The following is an 11,674-nucleotide window of genomic DNA, read 5'->3' on the forward strand; positions in this document are numbered from 1 at the left end:
CATATTTTTCTCCACTATCAATATACTTTACCATTTTTTCTTAAAATCTGTGCCGTCCGTTTCCAAAGAGGAACTTATTTTAAGGACAGAGGAAGTATATATTAAGAGATATGGTAGGACCCACAAAAGAGTTGCTTTTGTAAGTTTATTGTTGTAGTCTTGTAGAGGTAAGTTTATAAAAGTTTGTAGATTTAAACTTTTGATCGTGACACACAAGGTTTGCTTTTTTGTTCAAACCAATGCGACAACCACTCTTTCGTCCTAACTACAACGAAGTGCCGCCGCAGCGCCACCTTTCCTGGCCGATAAAAACGGCGCTGGCTGCCGCCAGGCCACTGCTGTTCCTCTTCTCCCCCTTACCGAGCATGAATATATCTACGTGAGTTTAACTGGAAACAGAGATATCATGATGCATGTGTGCAAATTCTATTTAATATAGCAGACCAAGACCAGAAGCAGCCAACCAGTTGGAAAATGAAGACTAAATGGAGACTGAAATTTAGTTGCTATTTATCAGAGCGGCGGCGTTTCTCCACCACCGCCAACATCACAACTCTGTTCAACAAATACATTGACAGAAGCAGCGTCCACTCTTGGAACTCTATTATAGCCGAGTTAGCTCGGAGCGGCAACTCAATCGAAGCCCTCAAAGCCTTTTCCTCAATGCGCAAATCCCAAATCAAGCCCAACCGCTCAACTTTCCCTTGCGCGATTAAATCCTGTTCCGCACTCGGCGATCTGAACTCCGGTAGGCAAGCCCACCAACAAGCAATAGTCTTCGGCTACGCTTCCGATCTCTTCGTATCTTCTTCGCTTATCGACATGTACGCCAAGTGCCGCCACTTGCGCGATGCACGGAACATGTTCGACGAAATTCCTCACAGAAATGTTGTGTCTTGGACGTCGATGATTAATGGCTATGTACAAAATAACTGCCCTCGAGAGGCGCTCCTGCTCTTCAAGGATCAGCTGGTTGAGGAGAGCGTGGATGGGGTCACCATGGTTTCGATTCTATCTGCTTGTTCGCGTGCTTGTGAGAAAAATGTGACGCGCGGGGTTCACGGCGTTGTGATCAAGAGAGGATTCGATGAGGATTTGGGCGTTGGCAATACATTGATTGACGCATATGCCAAATGCGGGATGCTTGAGTCTTCTAGGAGGGTGTTTGATGGGATGGATGAAAGGGATTCCATCTCTTGGAACTCCATGATCGCGGTTTGCGCACAGCATAGGGCAGCTGAGGAGGCTATTGGTGTTTTCCGGTCAATGGTGAGAAATGCAGAGTATGATGCGGTGACTTTGTCAGCTGTGTTGTTAGCTTGTGCACATGCTGGAGCTCTTCGAATCGGCAAAGGCATACACGTTCAGGTATACTACAACTTCAGTAAAACCGAGGGGGTATTGCTTATAAGATAATTCAAAATCTTATAAGACGTAATGTCTCAAAGCATATAAGTTGTCAAAGTATTTGGATAATTGATTTTTATGAGCTAGAAACAGAGAAACCTAGTTAGAGTAAGAAAAGGGAAGAGAGATGAACTTCGAAGGGTATATGAAACTTATTTTTTGGGGATCTTATAAGCTGTTGGAGCTTATTTTTTGCAATTTATAAGTTGTTTATGAACTTATGTTGCCAAACTGGTTTATGGAGCTTATAAGGTCGGCCAAACCACCCTCCATGTGGCCCCATTTGGTTCTATGGAAATTGATGTTGATTTCACTTTAAAGTCGTGTGCAGGTGTAGTGATGAGTCCTCTTTTTCTGATGTTGTTATAGGTGATAAAGATGAGCCTAGAGAATGACGTATTTGTAGGAACATCGATTATTAACATGTACTGCAAATGTGGGAGAGTTAGTGCAGCTAGGAGAGCATTTGATAGGATGAATGTGAGAAATGTAAAGACATGGTCCGCCATGATTGCTGGTTACGGAATGCACGGTCAAGCAAGGGAGGCTCTCGAGATTTTGTCAGAGATGATTCGTCGTGGAGTGAAACCTAACAACATCAGCTTTGTATCGGTCCTCTCAGCGTGTTGCCATGCTGGCCTGGTGGATGAAGGATGGCACTGGTTTTGCACGATGCAGCATAGGTTTAAAATAGAGCCGACTGTAGAACACTATGGCTGCATGGTTGATCTCCTTGGTCGGGCGGGTTTTCTAGAAAAAGCATATGGTTTGGTCCAGGAGATGAAGGTGAGACCTGATCTTGTAATTTGGTGCTCTCTTTTAGCTTCGGGCAGGATACACAGAAATGTCGAGATAGGAGAGATCTCGGCAAGGAAATTGTTTGAGTTGGATCCCAATAACTCGGGGTATTACACATTGCTTTCGAATATTTATGCTGATGCAGGTAGGTGGGATGATGTGAAAAGAATTCGAATAGATATGAGAAAACATGGAGTTGCTAAATCCCCTGGATATAGCATCATTGAACTTAAAGGTAGGGTTAATATATTTCTGGTTGGAGATAGGCAGCATCCCGAGCATGAAAAGATATATGCTTACCTAAAAGAAATAACTACAAAGCTTCAAGAAATCGGGTATGTACCTAGTGTGGGCTCGGTTCTTCATGATGTTGATGAAGAAGAGAAGGAATTTGCATTACAAATTCACAGTGAGAAGCTGGCTGTTGTTTTCGGGATCATGAGCTCAGTTCCTGGTACAACCATCCTGATTACTAAGAATATTAGAACTTGTGAAGACTGTCATATGATGTTCAAGTTAATAACCAAGATTAAAGATCATGATATTGTGATGAGAGATCCGAAACGGTTTCACCATTTCAGCAAAGGTGCTTGTTCATGTGGAGACTACTGGTGAGGTGCGGGAGTGAGAATGTAGAAGATCTGAGATAAACTCAACCAGTGGTGTTTCCTTTTCTTTTGATACTGGAATTCTGCCATTGAAGAATTACTGATTCTTGAATAATGGCAGCAAATCCTTATAAAAATCATTCGACAAATGATCTGGATCACTTGCTGATCAGGTAAAAAATGCTTTTCTTTTTAGACCAGTTTAATAGGAAATTTTTTTTTACACCTGTAATGCTGTTCTTGAGCTTTCATTTTAGCTACATATAAGATGAGATCAGGTAAAAATGCTTTTCTTTCTAGACCAGTTAAATAGGAGAATATCTTTTACACCTATAATGCTGTTCTTGAGCTTTCATTTTACTGCTAAACTGTCTGAAATAAAAGAAAGCTGAACCTATAATAATCCTAAATCTTACTGAGAAACTGCTCAAATACCATCATTGCTGAAAAATGAAATCTTGCAGCATATATGTAGACAACTAACTAAGGAATAAGGAAAGGAACTTTGGGTTTTGATTGTTATTTTCCATGTCATGAAGTTCAGATTTTCTTAAAATATAATTAAAAGTTAGGTGGTTTATTGATCCCTACCCTCTTTGATGTGCAGTAGAGCTGCAAGCCACGATAGAATAGTTCTTGATACGGGGATATAAGCATCTCATGTCGTGAATGAGCTGCAACCCCAACTGTTTGTCCCATGTCTTGTTTCCTGCTACCTTAATAGCAGATGTTATTGGTTCAAATTTTGTCCTTCGGATATGATTAAGAGCACATCTTTCGCCTGTCCTGTGACTTTTATTTCACGGTTCTTGTAACTAAGAAAAGAAATAGAAAATGCTCGATGAACCGTTGGATGAAATCAGTTGGCAGCCCTCTATTTCTGTCTGTTTGCATACCAGCATTGGTTAGTTTCTGCCCTGTATCATCCTTCCTCTTCTTAGTTAAATGCATTTCATTTCTTGAATATGTAATTTCTGAGATGCACTTTCTTTCATTTGCAGGGAATATTCTTGCAACAGAGTGCATTTGAGTTTGATCTGTTTTGTGCTTCAACATGTTTTAATCGAGTTGAACACAAATCATGCTCAAACTAAACCAATTTCTTTACACAGAGACTCACATTATTTTTCATTAACTGGGCTGGGCAGTATATATTCTGATTTTGTTTTTGTTATACTTGGCCAACCAACCACGACGATAGTAAGACAATGATGTGCAGCTCATATGGTATGATATTTCACTTCCAATTATTGGGTCCAAGGTTTGAGTCATCACATGAGGAAATGAGGAATCACTATTGATCTTATTTTATAAAGAAAAAAAAAAGCACAATAATAAATGTTAGAGATTCTTTAAATTTTATGTAAAGTTAAATAGTTTAATTTGATTCTTTCTTTTTTGTTCTTGTTTTTTTTCCCAGTAGTTGCATAGATACGCAATACCAGGAAGCAGAACAGAAACATATACTAATTTTTTAGTATGATTTGTTTCTCATTAATGATCAACTAGCATCCCTCGTCAAGCCAGATCTGCGAATAGTAAGAAAAGATATGTTGATATGATGACTAGGTAAAGAACAAGTCTTGTCTCCTTTCCGTTTCAAGAAAAAGAAAAAAAAAAGGTTTGTCGCATTTGCTCGACATTTCTGATGATAGTATGCATCATTAGAACTAATATTATCTTGGAATCTCCCAAAAAAAAATTAAATAAAAATACTATCTTTGAGTTTATTGATGGAATAATTGTACCTAAAAATACACATTTTTTAATCAAAATATGGTTTTGCACATGAACTAATAATTATGCCTTTAAATATACAATCAGAAAAGTTTATGTATTTAGAATCAAATTTTTAATTTATGTTTAAAATGAGAATGCGATGGAAAGAATACGTACTTAAGCACGATTAGCCCTTGATTGGCATTTCTTATGCAAAATTGGATGGGTTGTATACTTGTAAGTACTATATTTGGTATTTCTATCTAGACGAGCTTCGACTCATATGCAGTGTCTTGCTCTGCATGTTTTCAGCAATTTTTTGTCTTCTCTTTCTATTAATTTCTTTTATTGGTTAAACCTGTACGTACCCACCTGTAATTTCTCGTTATCTTGTTTGTTGCTGGTGATGTCAACAACTGTGATGTTCAATCCATCTTCAAACACCACCAAGCTTCATCTTGTACTGGCAAATTTCATAATGCTGAATTGCAAATGGACATTTTGTATGTGGTTTTTGTTGCATGCAATAAACAGATAATGTATAGTCTCAATTTGTGTTTGGGGTGCTCCAGCCCCTCCCAACTATTACATTACATTACATTGTATACATTTCTGTATTTTGAGAACTTTGCCTATATCTCAAAATTCTCAATCAATCAGCAAACTCATCTTCATAAACACAAGTAAAAAAGCACCTCATCCTCTCCAAATTTTCAATGTCGATACTCCGCTACTTGAGCAGGCCACATTCTTGCCCATCTCTCTGTCTCTCTCATCATAAGAAATCAGCCCATTCTTTCTCCTCCTTAATCCTCTCCATAGCCCCATCGAAAGCAATATCAAAAGCATCCTTGAAACTCTTGATCCCTGCATTCGGTTTGGAGTAGATGATTCTCGGAATCGTCTCGATCACTTTCTCTCTCTTCTTCTGAATCTCCTCCTTGCCGTACCTCTGCAGCACCTCCTTCACCGCTACCGTCCCGTTCCTCACCTCCTCCGGGTCTATGAAAACCGAGTAGCTCTCCGGTTCGCCCGGTAGGAACCACTCGTACTGCTCGTAAGCAGTTTTCAAGAAGAAAACCGGCACCGAACCGGCCACCAGGCACTCGAAAACCGCCTTGCTCGTGAAGCTATCCCCCTTGGGCTGCAGGCAGAACTCCGAATCCAGCAGCGTCATCAGCGTCACTGACGAATTCGTGAAGCACTCGCTCACGGCACAATCAACCGCCCGGCAGGAACTCGATTCACGGCGGCAGTAGTCCATAATTAGGCGGCGGAGGTCGTTTCCCCCCCAATTGTGATCGGTGCCGATGAAGGAGAAGAGCGCCGCACGCTTGCGATCGCGCACGAAGCTCTGCCATTCGATTAATCCGTCCCTGGTTTTGGGGTGGAATCCGGTGGGGTAGGGCACGGCGACGTCCATTTCATCGCCGGGGTATTTCTCGACGATGAATCGGGTGACTCGCTGCATAGACGGCATGTTGAGGAAGCTGGAGCCCCAGGATTTTCCCGGGTCAGTCAACCGCCGGAAATCCCACGTGATCCGTCCGATCGTCATGAAATGATCTGAGCCGTTCATTTTGTGCCAGTAGCTCTGGCTCTTAACCCACCTCAGCATCATTTTACAATGACGATCCCGAGCTGACGTGTCGTTACCCCATAGGTGCTTCCCCACGGCGAGCCCCGCGTAGAAGGGGATGTAGAACGCCGTTGCTAATTCCGGATCTAGGGTTCGGCATTTGTGCTTGAGGATCCGGTGGTGGAAGATGACCTCGAGCGTGAATTGATTGGTGTGGTACCACGACTTGTGGAGATCCTCCGGGAGGGTGCGGCGGAGCTCGGTGGCGGCGCGGCCGTAGCCGTGGTTGGAGATGATGCCGCATTCCCAGTTCCAGGGGTCCAGATCGGTGCAATTGGGGACGACGAGGTCGCGGTTGAAGGCGGGGGGGAGGTCGTAGGCGAAGACCCTACCGGAGGGGCAATCGTCGGTGTACTGGGCGGGGGGAGGTTCGGGGACGGCGGTGGCGTTGGATAAGACGGCGTCGTCGTGGATGGGAACGTAGCGGACGGAGATAGGGCCGGCGGAGGAGCGGTCGGGGAAGCATGGGGGCGGGGTGCGGGCGATGGAGATGATGAGGGCCTGAACCCAGAGGAAGGCAATGAAGAGCCAGAAACGGGGGTGGGAGGAGATGTGGATCTTGATGGAATTCAGAGTGGTCTTCATCAAATTGGTGGGTTTGGGAGGTTTTTTCACACTTTGGGAATCGGGTGAGCACGATGGAACCATTGATCAGGATTAGGGAGAGGAATGCGGAGGCAGTGTGGTGTGGAGTGAAAGCTGTAGCTGTGTGTAGAGAGAGAGAGAGAGAGAGAGAAAAGAAAAAGGTTTGGTTAATCAATCAATGGCTTGACGATTACGAGGCGAGGTGATGAGATTGCGCCACCGACACATGGGAAACACGAACGTGGGTTGTTGCTTTGGGCTCATGTGTTTATTGGTGGGGGAATTCAATCCTGCAGATTTGCCGACGTTTTTACTGAATCTCACAATTATTTTTGAATAATGGCCCTACTTAAGTATTACTATTATAGGTTTTAATATTATTTTCCCTTCTTTTAAAGATTTTAGGTATGCTGGTTTTATGACTTTTGTCCCATGGTTGTTGCCTGCTTCGAATTTTATAATTATTTCTTGACCTAACCCCAGCGACGAAAAAGTAAAAATCGGAAGAAAACAGAGAAGAATTTTGTTTTTCTTCTTTTTTTTATAATATTGTAACTGTTGAAAGACTGTTAGGACCTAGCAAATCACGGAAGCTCAAGACTGATTAATGGTATTTACTTTGACAAATTGTGGAGGGACCATGCTAAAGCAAAAAGGCAATATTCCGTAGAATAAAAATGGGATATATATAAAATTCAAAAAAAGAAAAGAAAAAGAAAAATGGGATATATCATATACTCCTCAATCTTATGTGCTCATCCGTCCCATTTTACTTAATCTAATTTTCTTTTCGAATTATCCTATCTAGTTTGACTTTTTCTTTTTAATAATAAATATTTATTACAATAAATATAAAACAATCTTATTTTTCTTAATAATTATAGAACTAGACCAAGTGATGTGGGCCGGAATAGATGGAGTATCTATTTTTATATAAATAAAGATAGAGTCAATGGCAATAAATTAAATTTGATCATTTTCGCTTTTTACACATGACTTTTCAATTTAACCTCAAAATAAATGAAGTTTCAATTTAATTGAAATGCGTACACAGTCATACCTCCGATTAAATTAATTTTGACCGGCATATGACGTAGACTGTTATTTAACGCAGTGGCATTACGCGTAGCATTTTTTTAATTAGAGTTAATGGCCGTAAAATGTACGAAATTTGGCCATTTTTGCTTTAGCACATGACCTTTCAATTTAGCCTCAGAAATACATAAAGTTTTAATTTAGTTGAAATGTGCACATAATGTTGATCATCACCCAAATCGAGTATTACGTATATCCCGGACCTGCCAGAATGGATGCATCGACGGTATACTAAAACATTGTCATTTTTCACGTATAAAAATGAACTCCTATTTTTGTAGAACGTTGTCGTTTCATTTTTTGAAGAAAGTATAATGAAATTAGGGTTCTATTTAAGGGGATTTGCAACACCATCATCCATCCTTTTCTTCTTCTTATCGAAATTCTACGGTGTTCCGACGATCTGCGGCAATTTTAGAGATAAAATCAATGTTAACTTGAGGGGATTTGAATTGCCCTCACATAAAAAATCAATTCGGTCAAATTTAAGTTCATATGTGAGACTGCATTTGGAATTCATAAATTTAGACATTGCAGTCAATGGACCAGAAATTGAAGGAATTGAAGAGGCTGCAGTCGCAGGCTCAACAAGTATTGGTGGCAATGCCTTTGCCAGGACGTGGCTAAGGGCGGTAGCATTGATTCAGAAACATAATTTTGGCAATGTTGATAATGTAGGTCTGAACCCCTATTAAGTCCAGATTTCACACACTCTAATCACGTCGTGGTATAACGGTCTCTGTATCTGAAGATAAACCCTATATCGTAAAATCGATCGATACTAGCTAAAATTTCAATGATCAAAAGCATGGTCGTGTGCACATTTCAACTAAATTAAAACTTCATGTAGACCAAATTGAAAGGTCGTGAGCAAAAATAAAAAAATGACCAAACTTCGTGCATTTTACGGCTATTTAGTTAAATACGATGTTATTTTAGTATATCGTTGATGCATTCATGTTGGCAATTTCAGAATACAAGTCAGACTCGATTTGGGTGATGATCAACATTATGTGCACATTTCAATTAAATTAAAATTTCATGTATTATGTGGCTAAATTTCATGTATTATGTGGTTAAATTAATTTTCTAATGCACAATTTGTTCATTCAAGTAATTACACTATTACTTTAATGCTCATATGTAATTGTGTGAACCAGTCAACTTGACCTGGCTCAGGCTCGGGTGAACCCTTCCCAAATTGGATCCAAGATCGCATTTAAGTCTGGTCGAGCTTAGGCTTAGTTTTTTCAAAATATATAGAACTGACCTGTACTAGGACTATATAAGTAGTGAGCCTAAGTCGAAATTGGGTGCAACTTGTGGGAGTCTATGATGTTTTCTAATGGTGTTAATGGTGTACAATATCCATTTAGGATAGTGAAAATTAATAGTTGTCCTCCCGATATTATTTCAATAAACCATAACCAATTTTAACTGTTTCGGATGCAATTACTTTCGCTCTTGTTTCTTGTACGTACAAAAAAAAAACACCCGTTATCTCTTTTTTCTTTGTTGTCATTCACTTTCTCAAACTCTAGTTCTTTCGTTGTGCCACCGCGCTGCTCTATTTCTCTCAGACGAGCCTCTTCGATTTGCTTTGTTGAATCCGGTGAAATATGAGTTTAAGGAGTTTTAGATCTACGAGACTTATGAGATACAAATCCAAATCTAAGAAAATGCGGAATGAAATCGCAAGAATTCGTGGATCTAGAACTTCTTAAACTCATATGACCAAATTAACACAAAATAACACGAAATTTGGAAAATCTAGCTAAAGACCTATTATGAACGATACGAATTAGTTTAGCAGCACAACTGAATCTTTCTCCGGTTGGAGAATATTTTCTATATCCTCGTGTTACAAATAGTACAAATTGGTCTTTTCGTACCATTTGATGAAAGAATAGGAAGACGTCACTCGGCGGTGAAGGTAAATCCTGGCATGAATAGTGGTGCTAATAGATTTGTTGGCGCCTTTACATGACAGATCTTGGAACTGATCGAATGGTACAAAATCAAACTATTTTGTTCAAATCTTCGTAAATTTGGATTTATATCTCATAATTCTTATAGATTTGCAACTCCTCGAAATTCTAGAACTCATTGGAGAGAGAGCAACGAGAGAGAGGATGGAAGCGTGGCAAACTATGGTGGAGAGAGAGTGTGAAAGTGAGGAAAAGAGGGAGATATAGAGAGAGCAATGTTTTTTTGTACGTAAAAAGGCGAGAGTAGTTCCGTCCAAAACACTTAGTTTTATCTGTAATTTATTGAAATTATGTTTGTGGACGATTATTAATTTCACTATTTTGTATGACTCTCTTTAGGAACGGCCTCTTTCTAATGTGTTAATTAAATTTATTTTTCCTTTATACTTTTATTTGTATTTTATAGTCAAATATGTAAACAAAAATAAACCAATTTTATTGAATTCATATACTATATGAAATAACATTAAAAGTATAAAAATTCATATATTTTTATCTTCATATATTTGACCATAATTTATCAATTAGGCTTACAGAGCAAACAATATTTATAAAATTTTAAACAACAAACTTTAAAATGAAAGTCATTTTTTCATGTAAAATAGGTTAATAGTTCTAAATAACCAATTTACTTAATAAAAGGTTAATAATAACTATGAAACTAAAAATATACTCCCTCCGTCCCTGAAATAAGTTCCTCTTTTTCCATTTTGGGACGTCCCCCAAATAAGTTCCTCTTTCTTTCTTTCTATTTTTGGACAACTACCCCACCACTAATAATACTTTATTTATTCTTACTTTTCACTTTTTCACCACTCCCAATACTAATTATAACACTTTTTCACATTTTCACCACTTCCAATACTAATTATAATATATTTTTTTCCACTATCAATACACTTAACCATTTTCCTTAAGACCTGTGTCGTCCCCAAAGAGGAACTTATTTTGGGGACGGATGGAGTATTAATTATAATCACTTTTTATTTAAATAGACTATATTATCCTTAATAAAATTATAGTAATAAAATAAAAATAATAAAAAATTAAGTAAAAGCATAAACTGGAAAAAAATATATAGAAAACATCAAAACATGACAAGAATGAGAGCAGTGCCGACTGCTCAGCCCGTTGGGCTAGTCGCCCCCCCCCCCCCCCCCAAATTTGATTTTTTTAATATATATAAAATAAAATAATTAATACTAAATCTGTAAATGTGGAACATGCCAGAATTCCAAACCCTTTCGAATACAAAACCTTGCGCAGTTGGCATTGGTTTTACCAGTAGCTACTGCTTCTGTTGAGAGAGCATTTTATGCAATGAAGATTGTTAAGACTTATTTGCGAAACAGTATGAAAGATGAGTGAATGAATGATAGTTTGGTCGTGTATATTGAGAAGGAAATTTTCTCAACGATTGACAACGAGAAGATTTAGCAATATTTTCAATCAATGAGTACATGTCGAAATCAATTGTCATTGCTTTCTCAAACAGAGATGACTAGCTCGGGTTCGGCAAGTATCTATTCATAAATTATTTGTAATGTAATAGACATGGTAATGAATGAAACTATTTTACGTTTTTATTTTTATGGTTGAACTAATGACAAAAAAAAAATATTTATTGATTATTATATACTATATCCCAAAAAAAAATCGAGGGCTACCGACCCGAACCCCATGTACGGGTTCAGTCCCCCCCCCCCCCCCCCTCCCCCTCCCAAAAACAAAATTTCTGGATCCGCCCTTGCCGTGGGTTGTTCCTGTTCGCCGTAATTTTTGAAGAGCTCAACGGTTTTGGTGGAGGGGGAGGGGCAAGGGAGTTTTGTTTTTTT

The 11,674-nt window shown here is 39.1% G+C and overlaps 2 protein-coding genes across 5 annotated transcripts; one reads left to right on the forward strand and one right to left on the reverse strand.

Annotated features, from left to right (window-relative positions):
• Positions 1-207: 207 nt before the first annotated feature.
• LOC130988940 (pentatricopeptide repeat-containing protein At3g26782, mitochondrial) lies at positions 208-4,089 on the forward strand. Of its 4 annotated transcripts, XR_009090284.1 has the most exons (4): positions 235-1,368; positions 1,777-2,986; positions 3,421-3,717; positions 3,815-4,089. XR_009090284.1 is itself a non-coding variant. In XM_057912929.1 (2 exons), the coding sequence occupies exons 1-2, from the start codon at positions 475-477 to the stop codon at positions 2,818-2,820; spliced, it is 1,938 nt and encodes a 645-aa protein (XP_057768912.1). In that variant the 5' UTR covers positions 208-474; the 3' UTR covers positions 2,821-4,089. The 4 variants fall into 4 exon arrangements, 1 of the variants encoding a protein (XP_057768912.1); XR_009090286.1 differs by lacking the exon at positions 3,421-3,717 and having other exon boundaries at positions 208-1,368; XR_009090285.1 differs by having other exon boundaries at positions 211-1,368; positions 3,421-4,089.
• Positions 4,090-5,043: 954 nt separating this feature from the next.
• On the reverse strand, positions 5,044-7,168 carry LOC130988941 (xyloglucan galactosyltransferase XLT2-like). Its single transcript, XM_057912930.1, has one exon. The coding sequence runs from the start codon at positions 6,817-6,819 to the stop codon at positions 5,308-5,310; it is 1,512 nt and encodes a 503-aa protein (XP_057768913.1). The 5' UTR covers positions 6,820-7,168; the 3' UTR covers positions 5,044-5,307.
• Between the last annotated feature and the right edge of the window lie 4,506 nt (positions 7,169-11,674).

Source organism: Salvia miltiorrhiza, chromosome 6 (assembly GCF_028751815.1).
Source record: "Salvia miltiorrhiza cultivar Shanhuang (shh) chromosome 6, IMPLAD_Smil_shh, whole genome shotgun sequence".
NCBI classification, from domain to species: domain Eukaryota; kingdom Viridiplantae; phylum Streptophyta; class Magnoliopsida; order Lamiales; family Lamiaceae; genus Salvia; species Salvia miltiorrhiza.

Bases quoted from the DNA above. Each gene is read 5' to 3' on its own strand.
- LOC130988940 (XM_057912929.1), top strand. From the start codon at position 475: ATGAAGACTAAATGGAGACTGAAATTTAGTTGCTATTTATCAGAGCGG. The intron at 1,369-1,776 runs GTATACTACAAC...ATGTTGTTATAG, and splicing joins GCAAAGGCATACACGTTCAG to GTGATAAAGATGAGCCTAGA.
- LOC130988941 (XM_057912930.1), bottom strand. From the start codon at position 6,819: ATGGTTCCATCGTGCTCACCCGATTCCCAAAGTGTGAAAAAACCTCCC.